General features: G+C 45.8%; 3 protein-coding genes and 1 pseudogene across 3 annotated transcripts; all 4 read left to right on the forward strand.

The window, feature by feature from the left end:
* Positions 1 to 2,089, forward strand: LOC137079457 (zona pellucida sperm-binding protein 4-like). The gene is made up of 8 exons (XM_067447413.1): positions 1 to 616; positions 696 to 883; positions 951 to 1,048; positions 1,122 to 1,279; positions 1,362 to 1,554; positions 1,624 to 1,771; positions 1,857 to 1,929; positions 2,013 to 2,089. The coding sequence occupies exons 1-8, from the start codon at positions 1 to 3 to the stop codon at positions 2,087 to 2,089; spliced, it is 1,551 nt and encodes a 516-aa protein (XP_067303514.1).
* Positions 2,090 to 3,707: 1,618 nt separating this feature from the next.
* LOC137079458 (zona pellucida sperm-binding protein 4-like) lies at positions 3,708 to 5,805 on the forward strand. Its single transcript, XM_067447414.1, has 8 exons — positions 3,708 to 4,332; positions 4,412 to 4,599; positions 4,667 to 4,764; positions 4,838 to 4,995; positions 5,078 to 5,270; positions 5,340 to 5,487; positions 5,573 to 5,645; positions 5,729 to 5,805. The coding sequence occupies exons 1-8, from the start codon at positions 3,708 to 3,710 to the stop codon at positions 5,803 to 5,805; spliced, it is 1,560 nt and encodes a 519-aa protein (XP_067303515.1).
* A 1,618-nt stretch (positions 5,806 to 7,423) lies between these two features.
* LOC137079459 (zona pellucida sperm-binding protein 4-like) lies at positions 7,424 to 9,504 on the forward strand (annotated as a pseudogene).
* Positions 9,505 to 11,123: 1,619 nt separating this feature from the next.
* On the forward strand, positions 11,124 to 13,154 carry LOC137079539 (zona pellucida sperm-binding protein 4-like). The gene is made up of 8 exons (XM_067447492.1): positions 11,124 to 11,678; positions 11,758 to 11,948; positions 12,016 to 12,113; positions 12,187 to 12,344; positions 12,427 to 12,619; positions 12,689 to 12,836; positions 12,922 to 12,994; positions 13,078 to 13,154. The coding sequence occupies exons 1-8, from the start codon at positions 11,234 to 11,236 to the stop codon at positions 13,152 to 13,154; spliced, it is 1,383 nt and encodes a 460-aa protein (XP_067303593.1). The 5' UTR covers positions 11,124 to 11,233.
* The last annotated feature ends 1,496 nt before the right edge of the window (positions 13,155 to 14,650 follow it).

Below are 14,650 nucleotides of genomic sequence, written 5' to 3' on the forward strand. Positions count from 1 at the left end.
ATGACAGGAAGTTGGTGTGCAGTGCAGTCTCTGGCACTTTGTGTGTGGTTTTGTGCTTTCTGTCATGCTGTTCCACAGTGGAGTAATCTGCCCCAGAATCCCCAAGCTCTGATGTTACAGCAAACTGACCAGCGGCTTCAGAAGCAAGCTAGTCAGTCTCCTCAGTGGGTTCAACAGCAAGCTAGTCAGCAGGTTCAGAAGCCAGCTAGTCAGTCTCCTCAGTGGGTTCAACAGCAAGCTAGTCAGCAGGTTCAGAAGCCAGCTAGTCAGTCTCCTCAGTGGGTTCAACAGCAAGCTAGTCAGCAGGTTCAGAAGCCAGCTAGTCAGTCTCCTCAGTGGGTTCAACAGCAGGCTAGTCAGCAGGTTCAGAAGCCAGCTAGTCAGTCTCCTCAGTGGGTTCAACAGCAAGCTAGTCAGTCTCCTCAGTGGGTTCAACAGCAAGCTAGTCAACAGCAGGTTCAGCCTAAGCAGCCAGTGGTGCAGGCAGAGCCCCTTGACAAATGTGCTGTTGCTGATTATGAGCAGATCCAATGTGGCCCAGCTGGTACCAGTGGTGCTGAGTGTGAAGCGCTCAACTGCTGCTTTAACGGACAGCAGTGCTACTATGGGAAGGCGGGTAAGAGTGTTGAGTCAATGTGAAGGGTTTCCTGTTAAACTTCTCTTCAGCAATAACCTGCTCTCTTACCCTGTTCCAGTGACTGTCCAGTGTATAAGAGATGGTCAGTTTGTGGTAGTGGTGGCTAGAGATGTTACTCTGCCTCGATTGAGCCTGGATTCAGTCCGTCTCCTGGGTGGAAATGACCCACCTTGCAGTCCTGTGGGATCCACACCTTCCTTTGCTATATACCAGTTCCCTGTCACTGCATGTGGCACGAGCATGATGGTGGGTAGCTGCTTGTGCTTCTGTTCTGCTTAGAAAAGGACTGGATGCCAACAGTTACTATTTGCAGGAGGATGGTGGCTATGTGGTGTATGAAAACAGGATGACCTCCTCGTATGAAGTGGGTGTCGGACCGCTTGGTTCCATCACAAGGGACAGCCATTTTGAGTAGGTGCTTTTTACACTTGTAGCACTTGTCAAGTATTAACATTTATGCTAAAGCTCCCTGTTTGTTGTACAGGCTTCTCTTCCAGTGTAGGTACTCTGGTACTTCTGTGGAAGCTCTGGTTGTGGAGGTCAACACTGTTCCTGCACCTCCACCAGTAGCTGCTTCTGGACCCCTCAGGGTGGAGCTTAGACTGGCAAATGGTCAATGTGTCACCAAAGGCTGTGCAGAAGGCAAGTGTCTGTCCAAGTATGGAGGATTTTCTACAACTCCAGGTTGCAGCAGTTTCTGTTTAAATGCTGCGTTCTTCCTCAGGGGACGAGGCGTACACCTCTTACTACAGTGATGCTGATTATCCGGTCACAAAAGTCCTGCGGGAGCCGGTGTTTGTTGAGGTGCGGGTTTTGGAGAGGACTGACCCCAACATTGTCCTGATGCTGGGACGTTGCTGGGCGACATCAACCCCCAGTCCACTCAGTCTACCCCAGTGGGACCTTCTGGTCGATGGGTGAGTAAGGCTGGTCTTCATCCAGCTAGTGTGCTGTAAGGCCTTTCTGACTGCCCCTTTGCCTTCCAGATGCCCTTACCGGGATGACCGTTACCTGACCACACTGGTTCCGGTGGCTGGATCTTCTGGTCTTCAGTTCCCAACCCACTACAAGCGCTTTGTTGTGAAGATGTTTACATTTGTGGATCCAGCATCACTGGCTCCTCTGCAGGAAACCGTATGCTCCACAGCCTTGCCTGAACCCTTAATATTAGTCTTTTTATAGTGGTTTCTGTGGCTTGACCCTTTTCCCCCTCTGTTAGATCTTCATCCACTGTAGTACAGCGGTGTGCCATCCCTCTTCTGGCTCCTGTGAGCAAAGCTGTGCTAGGAAAAGTGAGTGCTAGCTGTAAACTGACTTCAGGAACCATGAGAATTTGGTTTTTAAATGCCCCTCAATTCTACCATTTCTCTTCCAGGAAGAGATGCTGATGTCAAGACAATCTCTAGTGGACAAACTGTGGTGTCTAGTGGAGAAGTTACTCTGGTCATGTGACTTTAGTGGTCTTAATAAACTTCTTAACTCAACATCAGTGTCTCTTTGGTATTGCTCTTTCATGACTGTTCTCAGTTTGCATTATTGGCCCACTACTTGCCTAATCCACACTAAGAATATTTGCAATGGGTTGACTTGGAGTCCAATGTACATGTGTAGACTCATCCCCTCTGTCATAATCAAGGAGTCAAGGGTCTGTCCCTATAAACCTCCCCTGTCCACTTGTGACACACTCCAAACTGGTGACAGGGATTATCCTCCACCTTGGTATCAAATGCACTTCTGTCAAGACCACTATCCTCAGATGATACAATTAAAACATAATTTCGATTGGTGGTATGGTTCTGTTCTGGGCAAGCACTCCCTGTGCATCATGAATAAGAGCAGTGATAAACCCCCATAAAGCAATGCTGATATCCCCCAATCACTACTAATGAAAGCTCTGACGGGCATCGTATTCCTATAGGTGGATGTACTCGGCTGATGAGAGCTTGACTAACGTGACCTGGCAGAGCTAATGGGGACAGGAGCTTACATTGGCAAAGATTGGAGCTAAGACAGTGGACATGGTCATCAGTGTTAGGAATGAGGAAGGCATTCCCTGTCCTTCATCTCGTTATTTCAAGACATGCAAATTAGTAGAGTTTCCACCTTTTAAACTGATTGGAGTTGATGTTTTCCGATCATGGGACATCCAAATTAGGAACATGGTTAAAAAAAGTACATCCTAGGATCTACTATCTTTGTGTTGCTAAAAAAAGCAGGATTCCCTTGTGATGTTTTAACATAAATATCTTTGACTTTTATGCGGCCAGTTCTGGAGGAACGCTAGCCCAGTATGGGGAGATTACCTAAAGGTCTCTCTGAGTTAGAGAGGGTTTAAAAACATTGCAGCCGGATAAAAGGTATTCTGACATCAACACTCCCATTGCAGAGTGAGAGATGAGGCAAAGCCACCTTGCATACTTTTACTTTATTAAGGACAATTCATCACCACTGCATTGCTTCCTGTCTGTGGCTCCAACACCTAGTTATCTACTACAGCAGCGCAGGACATTTGCCTTGCCCAGGAGTAAAACAAAAAGACATTAACTTTCTTTCATCCCACATGCTCTCAAATTGCTTTACAAATAACGTTTAGGTGTCTGGTTGTATGAAGTCTATTTCTGCTATATTTTTTTGTGTATTTGGGCTATATTACCTCACAGATTTTAATTATAATATTATATCAGAATTATTTGATTTTACTTGCTTTTTAGATTGTTTAAAAACCAGGTGTATATAATGCTAGTTAATACTTCAGCATGTCTACAAGCAAAGCGGAATGCACCAAACATCTACCCAAAGTACTTTGGGCATGCTCCAGTAGCAAACCTGAACATGAACCTTTTTACTTGTCTTCAATATGACGAATCTGACCAACTGGGATCAAAAAATATCACGTGCATAATTTTGAGAACCAATGAGAATCTTCTGGTAGCATAAGCTCCCATTTGGGCATGTCTGGAGAATCATGACTGTTAATGAAGAGGGAGGGATTATCGTTAATTAGCCAAAATCTGTAGAATACAAAAAGACCAAAGGGCAGCATCTCAACAGTGTAACTATCTGTTGAACAATGACAGGAAGTTGGTGTGCAGTGCAGTCTCTGGCACTTTGTGTGTGGTTTTGTGCTTTCTGTCATGCTGTTCCACAGTGGAGTAATCTGCCCCAGAATCCCCAAGCTCTGATGTTACAGCAAACTGACCAGCGGCTTCAGAAGCAAGCTAGTCAGTCTCCTCAGTGGGTTCAACAGCAAGCTAGTCAGTCTCCTCAGTGGGTTCAACAGCAAGCTAGTCAGTCTCCTCAGTGGGTTCAACAGCAAGCTAGTCAGCAGGTTCAGAAGCCAGCTAGTCAGTCTCCTCAGTGGGTTCAACAGCAGGCTAGTCAGCAGGTTCAGAAGCCAGCTAGTCAGTCTCCTCAGTGGGTTCAACAGCAGGCTAGTCAGCAGGTTCAGAAGCCAGCTAGTCAGTCTCCTCAGTGGGTTCAACAGCAAGCTAGTCAGTCTCCTCAGTGGGTTCAACAGCAAGCTAGTCAACAGCAGGTTCAGCCTAAGCAGCCAGTGGTGCAGGCAGAGCCCCTTGACAAATGTGCTGTTGCTGATTATGAGCAGATCCAATGTGGCCCAGCTGGTACCAGTGGTGCTGAGTGTGAAGCGCTCAACTGCTGCTTTAACGGACAGCAGTGCTACTATGGGAAGGCGGGTAAGAGTGTTGAGTCAATGTGAAGGGTTTCCTGTTAAACTTCTCTTCAGCAATAACCTGCTCTCTTACCCTGTTCCAGTGACTGTCCAGTGTATAAGAGATGGTCAGTTTGTGGTAGTGGTGGCTAGAGATGTTACTCTGCCTCGATTGAGCCTGGATTCAGTCCGTCTCCTGGGTGGAAATGACCCACCTTGCAGTCCTGTGGGATCCACACCTTCCTTTGCTATATACCAGTTCCCTGTCACTGCATGTGGCACGAGCATGATGGTGGGTAGCTGCTTGTGCTTCTGTTCTGCTTAGAAAAGGACTGGATGCCAACAGTTACTATTTGCAGGAGGATGGTGGCTATGTGGTGTATGAAAACAGGATGACCTCCTCGTATGAAGTGGGTGTCGGACCGCTTGGTTCCATCACAAGGGACAGCCATTTTGAGTAGGTGCTTTTTACACTTGTAGCACTTGTCAAGTATTAACATTTATGCTAAAGCTCCCTGTTTGTTGTACAGGCTTCTCTTCCAGTGTAGGTACTCTGGTACTTCTGTGGAAGCTCTGGTTGTGGAGGTCAACACTGTTCCTGCACCTCCACCAGTAGCTGCTTCTGGACCCCTCAGGGTGGAGCTTAGACTGGCAAATGGTCAATGTGTCACCAAAGGCTGTGCAGAAGGCAAGTGTCTGTCCAAGTATGGAGGATTTTCTACAACTCCAGGTTGCAGCAGTTTCTGTTTAAATGCTGCGTTCTTCCTCAGGGGACGAGGCGTACACCTCTTACTACAGTGATGCTGATTATCCGGTCACAAAAGTCCTGCGGGAGCCGGTGTTTGTTGAGGTGCGGGTTTTGGAGAGGACTGACCCCAACATTGTCCTGATGCTGGGACGTTGCTGGGCGACATCAACCCCCAGTCCACTCAGTCTACCCCAGTGGGACCTTCTGGTCGATGGGTGAGTAAGGCTGGTCTTCATCCAGCTAGTGTGCTGTAAGGCCTTTCTGACTGCCCCTTTGCCTTCCAGATGCCCTTACCGGGATGACCGTTACCTGACCACACTGGTTCCGGTGGCTGGATCTTCTGGTCTTCAGTTCCCAACCCACTACAAGCGCTTTGTTGTGAAGATGTTTACATTTGTGGATCCAGCATCACTGGCTCCTCTGCAGGAAACCGTATGCTCCACAGCCTTGCCTGAACCCTTAATATTAGTCTTTTTATAGTGGTTTCTGTGGCTTGACCCTTTTCCCCCTCTGTTAGATCTTCATCCACTGTAGTACAGCGGTGTGCCATCCCTCTTCTGGCTCCTGTGAGCAAAGCTGTGCTAGGAAAAGTGAGTGCTAGCTGTAAACTGACTTCAGGAACCATGAGAATTTGGTTTTTAAATGCCCCTCAATTCTACCATTTCTCTTCCAGGAAGAGATGCTGATGTCAAGACAATCTCTAGTGGACAAACTGTGGTGTCTAGTGGAGAAGTTACTCTGGTCATGTGACTTTAGTGGTCTTAATAAACTTCTTAACTCAACATCAGTGTCTCTTTGGTATTGCTCTTTCATGACTGTTCTCAGTTTGCATTATTGGCCCACTACTTGCCTAATCCACACTAAGAATATTTGCAATGGGTTGACTTGGAGTCCAATGTACATGTGTAGACTCATCCCCTCTGTCATAATCAAGGAGTCAAGGGTCTGTCCCTATAAACCTCCCCTGTCCACTTGTGACACACTCCAAACTGGTGACAGGGATTATCCTCCACCTTGGTATCAAATGCACTTCTGTCAAGACCACTATCCTCAGATGATACAATTAAAACATAATTTCGATTGGTGGTATGGTTCTGTTCTGGGCAAGCACTCCCTGTGCATCATGAATAAGAGCAGTGATAAACCCCCATAAAGCAATGCTGATATCCCCCAATCACTACTAATGAAAGCTCTGACGGGCATCGTATTCCTATAGGTGGATGTACTCGGCTGATGAGAGCTTGACTAACGTGACCTGGCAGAGCTAATGGGGACAGGAGTTTACATTGGCAAAGATTGGAGCTAAGACAGTGGACAAGGTCATCAGTGTTAGGAATGAGGAAGGCATTCCCTGTCCTTCATCTCGTTATTTCAAGACATGCAAATTAGTAGAGTTTCCACCTTTTAAACTGATTGGAGTTGATGTCTTCCGATCATGGGACATCCAAATTAGGAACATGGTTAAAAAAAGTACATCCTAGGATCTACTATCTTTGTGTTGCTAAAAAAAGCAGGATTCCCTTGTGATGTTTTAACATAAATATCTTTGACTTTTATGCGGCCAGTTCTGGAGGAACGCTAGCCCAGTATGGGGAGATTACCTAAAGGTCTCTCTGAGTTAGAGAGGGTTTAAAAACATTGCAGCCGGATAAAAGGTATTCTGACATCAACACTCCCATTGCAGAGTGAGAGATGAGGCAAAGCCACCTTGCATACTTTTACTTTATTAAGGACAATTCATCACCACTGCATTGCTTCCTGTCTGTGGCTCCAACACCTAGTTATCTACTACAGCAGCGCAGGACATTTGCCTTGCCCAGGAGTAAAACAAAAAGACATTAACTTTCTTTCATCCCACATGCTCTCAAATTGCTTTACAAATAACGTTTAGGTGTCTGGTTGTATGAAGTCTATTTCTGCTATATTTTTTTGTGTATTTGGGCTATATTACCTCACAGAATTTAATTATAATATTATATCAGAATTATTTGATTTTACTTGCTTTTTAGATTGTTTAAAAACCAGGTGTATAAAATGCTAGTTAATACTTCAGCATGTCTACAAGCAAAGCGGAATGCACCAAACATCTACCCAAAGTACTTTGGGCATGCTCCAGTAGCAAACCTGAACATGAACCTTTTTACTTGTCTTCAATATGACGAATCTGACCAACTGGGATCAAAAAATATCACGTGCATAATTTTGAGAACCAATGAGAATCTTCTGGTAGCATAAGCTCCCATTTGGGCATGTCTGGAGAATCATGACTGTTAATGAAGAGGGAGGGATTATCGTTAATTAGCCAAAATCTGTAGAATACAAAAAGACCAAAGGGCAGCATCTCAACAGTGTAACTATCTGTTGAACAATGACAGGAAGTTGGTGTGCAGTGCAGTCTCTGGCACTTTGTGTGTGGTTTTGTGCTTTCTGTCATGCTGTTCCACAGTGGAGTAATCTGCCCCAGAATCCCCAAGCTCTGATGTTACAGCAAACTGACCAGCGGCTTCAGAAGCAAGCTAGTCAGTCTCCTCAGTGGGTTCAACAGCAAGCTAGTCAGCAGGTTCAGAAGCCAGCTAGTCAGTCTCCTCAGTGGGTTCAACAGCAAGCTAGTCAGCAGGTTCAGAAGCCAGCTAGTCAGTCTCCTCAGTGGGTTCAACAGCAGGCTAGTCAGCAGGTTCAGAAGCCAGCTAGTCAGTCTCCTCAGTGGGTTCAACAGCAGGCTAGTCAGCAGGTTCAGAAGCCAGCTAGTCAGTCTCCTCAGTGGGTTCAACAGCAAGCTAGTCAGTCTCCTCAGTGGGTTCAACAGCAAGCTAGTCAACAGCAGGTTCAGCCTAAGCAGCCAGTGGTGCACCCTTGACAAATGTGCTGTAGCTGATTATGAGCAGATCCAATGTGGCCCAGCTGGTACCAGTGGTGCTGAGTGTGAAGCGCTCAACTGCTGCTTTAACGGACAGCAGTGCTACTATGGGAAGGCGGGTAAGAGTGTTGAGTCAATGTGAAGGGTTTCCTGTTAAACTTCTCTTCAGCAATAACCTGCTCTCTTACCCTGTTCCAGTGACTGTCCAGTGTATAAGAGATGGTCAGTTTGTGGTAGTGGTGGCTAGAGATGTTACTCTGCCTCGATTGAGCCTGGATTCAGTCCGTCTCCTGGGTGGAAATGACCCACCTTGCAGTCCTGTGGGATCCACACCTTCCTTTGCTATATACCAGTTCCCTGTCACTGCATGTGGCACGAGCATGATGGTGGGTAGCTGCTTGTGCTTCTGTTCTGCTTAGAAAAGGACTGGATGCCAACAGTTACTATTTGCAGGAGGATGGTGGCTATGTGGTGTATGAAAACAGGATGACCTCCTCGTATGAAGTGGGTGTCGGACCGCTTGGTTCCATCACAAGGGACAGCCATTTTGAGTAGGTGCTTTTTACACTTGTAGCACTTGTCAAGTATTAACATTTATGCTAAAGCTCCCTGTTTGTTGTACAGGCTTCTCTTCCAGTGTAGGTACTCTGGTACTTCTGTGGAAGCTCTGGTTGTGGAGGTCAACACTGTTCCTGCACCTCCACCAGTAGCTGCTTCTGGACCCCTCAGGGTGGAGCTTAGACTGGCAAATGGTCAATGTGTCACCAAAGGCTGTGCAGAAGGCAAGTGTCTGTCCAAGTATGGAGGATTTTCTACAACTCCAGGTTGCAGCAGTTTCTGTTTAAATGCTGCGTTCTTCCTCAGGGGACGAGGCGTACACCTCTTACTACAGTGATGCTGATTATCCGGTCACAAAAGTCCTGCGGGAGCCGGTGTTTGTTGAGGTGCGGGTTTTGGAGAGGACTGACCCCAACATTGTCCTGATGCTGGGACGTTGCTGGGCGACATCAACCCCCAGTCCACTCAGTCTACCCCAGTGGGACCTTCTGGTCGATGGGTGAGTAAGGCTGGTCTTCATCCAGCTAGTGTGCTGTAAGGCCTTTCTGACTGCCCCTTTGCCTTCCAGATGCCCTTACCGGGATGACCGTTACCTGACCACACTGGTTCCGGTGGCTGGATCTTCTGGTCTTCAGTTCCCAACCCACTACAAGCGCTTTGTTGTGAAGATGTTTACATTTGTGGATCCAGCATCACTGGCTCCTCTGCAGGAAACCGTATGCTCCACAGCCTTGCCTGAACCCTTAATATTAGTCTTTTTATAGTGGTTTCTGTGGCTTGACCCTTTTCCCCCTCTGTTAGATCTTCATCCACTGTAGTACAGCGGTGTGCCATCCCTCTTCTGGCTCCTGTGAGCAAAGCTGTGCTAGGAAAAGTGAGTGCTAGCTGTAAACTGACTTCAGGAACCATGAGAATTTGGTTTTTAAATGCCCCTCAATTCTACCATTTCTCTTCCAGGAAGAGATGCTGATGTCAAGACAATCTCTAGTGGACAAACTGTGGTGTCTAGTGGAGAAGTTACTCTGGTCATGTGACTTTAGTGGTCTTTATAAACTTCTTAACTCAACATCAGTGTCTCTTTGGTATTGCTCTTTCATGACTGTTCTCAGTTTGCATTATTGGCCCACTACTTGCCTAATCCACACTAAGAATATTTGCAATGGGTTGACTTGGAGTCCAATGTACATGTGTAGACTCATCCCCTCTGTCATAATCAAGGAGTCAAGGGTCTGTCCCTATAAACCTCCCCTGTCCACTTGTGACACACTCCAAACTGGTGACAGGGATTATCCTCCACCTTGGTATCAAATGCACTTCTGTCAAGACCACTATCCTCAGATGATACAATTAAAACATAATTTCGATTGGTGGTATGGTTCTGTTCTGGGCAAGCACTCCCTGTGCATCATGAATAAGAGCAGTGATAAACCCCCATAAAGCAATGCTGATATCCCCCAATCACTACTAATGAAAGCTCTGCCGGGCATCGTATTCCTATAGGTGGATGTACTCGGCTGATGAGAGCTTGACTAACGTGACCTGGCAGAGCTAATGGGGACAGGAGTTTACATTGGCAAAGATTGGAGCTAAGACAGTGGACAAGGTCATCAGTGTTAGGAATGAGGAAGGCATTCCCTGTCCTTCATCTCATTATTTCAAGACATGCAAATTAGTAGAGTTTCCACCTTTTAAACTGATTGGAGTTGATGTCTTCCGATCATGGGACATCCAAATTAGGAACATGGTTAAAAAAAGTACATCCTAGGATCTACTATCTTTGTGTTGCTAAAAAAAGCAGGATTCCCTTGTGATGTTTTAACATAAATATCTTTGACTTTTATGCGGCCAGTTCTGGAGGAACGCTAGCCCAGTATGGGGAGATTACCTAAAGGTCTCTCTGAGTTAGAGAGGGTTTAAAAACATTGCAGCCGGATAAAAGGTATTCTGACATCAACACTCCCATTGCAGAGTGAGAGATGAGGCAAAGCCACCTTGCATACTTTTACTTTATTAAGGACAATTCATCACCACTGCATTGCTTCCTGTCTGTGGCTCCAACACCTAGTTATCTACTACAGCAGCGCAGGACATTTGCCTTGCCCAGGAGTAAAACAAAAAGACATTAACTTTCTTTCATCCCACATGCTCTCAAATTGCTTTACAAATAACGTTTAGGTGTCTGGTTGTATGAAGTCTATTTCTGCTATATTTTTTTGTGTATTTGGGCTATATTACCTCACAGAATTTAATTATAATATTATATCAGAATTATTTGATTTTACTTGCTTTTTAGATTGTTTAAAAACCAGGTGTATATAATGCTAGTTAATACTTCAGCATGTCTACAAGCAAAGCGGAATGCACCAAACATCTACCCAAAGTACTTTGGGCATGCTCCAGTAGCAAACCTGAACATGAACCTTTTTACTTGTCTTCAATATGACGAATCTGACCAACTGGGATCAAAAAATATCACGTGCATAATTTTGAGAACCAATGAGAATCTTCTGGTAGCATAAGCTCCCATTTGGGCATGTCTGGAGAATCATGACTGTTAATGAAGAGGGAGGGATTATCGTTAATTAGCCAAAATCTGTAGAATACAAAAAGACCAAAGGGCAGCATCTCAACAGTGTAACTATCTGTTGAACAATGACAGGAAGTTGGTGTGCAGTGCAGTCTCTGGCACTTTGTGTGTGGTTTTGTGCTTTCTGTCATGCTGTTCCACAGTGGAGTAATCTGCCCCAGAATCCCCAAGCTCTGATGTTACAGCAAACTGACCAGCGGCTTCAGAAGCAAGCTAGTCAGTCTCCTCAGTGGGTTCAACAGCAAGCTAGTCAGCAGGTTCAGAAGCCAGCTAGTCAGTCTCCTCAGTGGGTTCAACAGCAAGCTAGTCAGCAGGTTCAGAAGCCAGCTAGTCAGTCTCCTCAGTGGGTTCAACAGCAGGCTAGTCAGCAGGTTCAGAAGCCAGCTAGTCAGTCTCCTCAGTGGGTTCAACAGCAAGCTAGTCAGTCTCCTCAGTGGGTTCAACAGCAAGCTAGTCAACAGCAGGTTCAGCCTAAGCAGCCAGTGGTGCAGGCAGAGCCCCTTGACAAATGTGCTGTAGCTGATTATGAGCAGATCCAATGTGGCCCAGCTGGTACCAGTGGTGCTGAGTGTGACGCGCTCAACTGCTGCTTTAACGGACAGCAGTGCTACTATGGGAAGGCGGGTAAGAGTGTTGAGTCAATGTGAAGGGTTTCCTGTTAAACTTCTCTTCAGCAATAACCTGCTCTCTTACCCTGTTCCCGTGACTGTCCAGTGTATAAGAGATGGTCAGTTTGTGGTAGTGGTGGCTAGAGATGTTACTCTGCCTCGATTGAGCCTGGATTCAGTCCGTCTCCTGGGTGGAAATGACCCACCTTGCAGTCCTGTGGGATCCACACCTTCCTTTGCTATATACCAGTTCCCTGTCACTGCATGTGGCACGAGCATGATGGTGGGTAGCTGCTTGTGCTTCTGTTCTGCTTAGAAAAGGACTGGATGCCAACAGTTACTATTTGCAGGAGGATGGTGGCTATGTGGTGTATGAAAACAGGATGACCTCCTCGTATGAAGTGGGTGTCGGACCGCTTGGTTCCATCACAAGGGACAGCCATTTTGAGTAGGTGCTTTTTACACTTGTAGCACTTGTCAAGTATTAACATTTATGCTAAAGCTCCCTGTTTGTTGTACAGGCTTCTCTTCCAGTGTAGGTACTCTGGTACTTCTGTGGAAGCTCTTGTTGTGGAGGTCAACACTGTTCCTGCACCTCCACCAGTAGCTGCTTCTGGACCCCTCAGGGTGGAGCTTAGACTGGCAAATGGTCAATGTGTCACCAAAGGCTGTGCAGAAGGCAAGTGTCTGTCCAAGTATGGAGGATTTTCTACAACTCCAGGTTGCAGCAGTTTCTGTTTAAATGCTGCGTTCTTCCTCAGGGGACGAGGCGTACACCTCTTACTACAGTGATGCTGATTATCCGGTCACAAAAGTCCTGCGGGAGCCGGTGTTTGTTGAGGTGCGGGTTTTGGAGAGGACTGACCCCAACATTGTCCTGATGCTGGGACGTTGCTGGGCGACATCAACCCCCAGTCCACTCAGTCTACCCCAGTGGGACCTTCTGGTCGATGGGTGAGTAAGGCTGGTCTTCATCCAGCTAGTGTGCTGTAAGGCCTTTCTGACTGCCCCTTTGCCTTCCAGATGCCCTTACCGGGATGACCGTTACCTGACCACACTGGTTCCGGTGGCTGGATCTTCTGGTCTTCAGTTCCCAACCCACTACAAGCGCTTTGTTGTGAAGATGTTTACATTTGTGGATCCAGCATCACTGGCTCCTCTGCAGGAAACCGTATGCTCCACAGCCTTGCCTGAACCCTTAATATTAGTCTTTTTATAGTGGTTTCTGTGGCTTGACCCTTTTCCCCCTCTGTTAGATCTTCATCCACTGTAGTACAGCGGTGTGCCATCCCTCTTCTGGCTCCTGTGAGCAAAGCTGTGCTAGGAAAAGTGAGTGCTAGCTGTAAACTGACTTCAGGAACCATGAGAATTTGGTTTTTAAATGCCCCTCAATTCTACCATTTCTCTTCCAGGAAGAGATGCTGATGTCAAGACAATCTCTAGTGGACAAACTGTGGTGTCTAGTGGAGAAGTTACTCTGGTCATGTGACTTTAGTGGTCTTAATAAACTTCTTAACTCAACATCAGTGTCTCTTTGGTATTGCTCTTTCATGACTGTTCTCAGTTTGCATTATTGGCCCACTACTTGCCTAATCCACACTAAGAATATTTGCAATGGGTTGACTTGGAGTCCAATGTACATGTGTAGACTCATCCCCTCTGTCATAATCAAGGAGTCAAGGGTCTGTCCCTATAAACCTCCCCTGTCCACTTGTGACACACTCCAAACTGGTGACAGGGATTATCCTCCACCTTGGTATCAAATGCACTTCTGTCAAGACCACTATCCTCAGATGATACAATTAAAACATAATTTCGATTGGTGGTATGGTTCTGTTCTGGGCAAGCACTCCCTGTGCATCATGAATAAGAGCAGTGATAAACCCCCATAAAGCAATGCTGATATCCCCCAATCACTACTAATGAAAGCTCTGCCGGGCATCGTATTCCTATAGGTGGATGTACTCGGCTGATGAGAGCTTGACTAACGTGACCTGGCAGAGCTAATGGGGACAGGAGTTTACATTGGCAAAGATTGGAGCTAAGACAGTGGACAAGGTCATCAGTGTTAGGAATGAAGGCATTCCCTGTCCTTCATCTCGTTATTTCAAGACATGCAAATTAGTAGAGTTTCCACCTTTTAAACTGATTGGAGTTGATGTCTTCCGATCATGGGACATCCAAATTAGGAACATGGTTAAAAAAAGTACATCCTAGGATCTACTATCTTTGTGTTGCTAAAAAAAGCAGAAAAAACATTCCCTTGTGATGTTTTAACATAAATATCTTTGACTTTTATGCGGCCAGTTCTGGAGGAACGCTAGCCCAGTATGGGGAGATTACCTAAAGGTCTCTCTGAGTTAGAGAGGGTTTAAAAACATTGCAGCCGGATAAAAGGTATTCTGACATCAACACTCCCATTGCAGAGTGAGAGATGAGGCAAAGCCACCTTGCATACTTTTACTTTATTAAGGACAATTCATCACCACTGCATTGCTTCCTGTCTGTGGCTCCAACACCTAGTTATCTACTACAGCAGCGCAGGACATTTGCCTTGCCCAGGAGTAAAACAAAAAGACATTAACTTTCTTTCATCCCACATGCTCTCAAATTGCTTTACAAATAACGTTTAGGTGTCTGGTTGTATGAAGTCTATTTCTGCTATATTTTTTTGTGTATTTGGGCTATATTACCTCACAGAATTTAATTATAATATTATATCAGAATTATTTGATTTTACTTGCTTTTTAGATTGTTTAAAAACCAGGTGTATATAATGCTAGTTAATACTTCAGCATGTCTACAAGCAAAGCGGAATGCACCAAACATCTACCCAAAGTACTTTGGGCATGCACCAGTAGCAAACCTGAACATGGACCTTTTTACTTGTCTTCAATATGACGAATCTGACCAACTGGGATCAAAAAATATCACGTGCATAATTTTGAGAACCAATGAGAATCTTCTGGTAGCATAAGCTCCCAT

The sequence above is a fragment of the Pseudorasbora parva genome, chromosome 6 (genome assembly GCF_024679245.1).
Source record: "Pseudorasbora parva isolate DD20220531a chromosome 6, ASM2467924v1, whole genome shotgun sequence".
Classification (NCBI taxonomy): domain Eukaryota; kingdom Metazoa; phylum Chordata; class Actinopteri; order Cypriniformes; family Gobionidae; genus Pseudorasbora; species Pseudorasbora parva.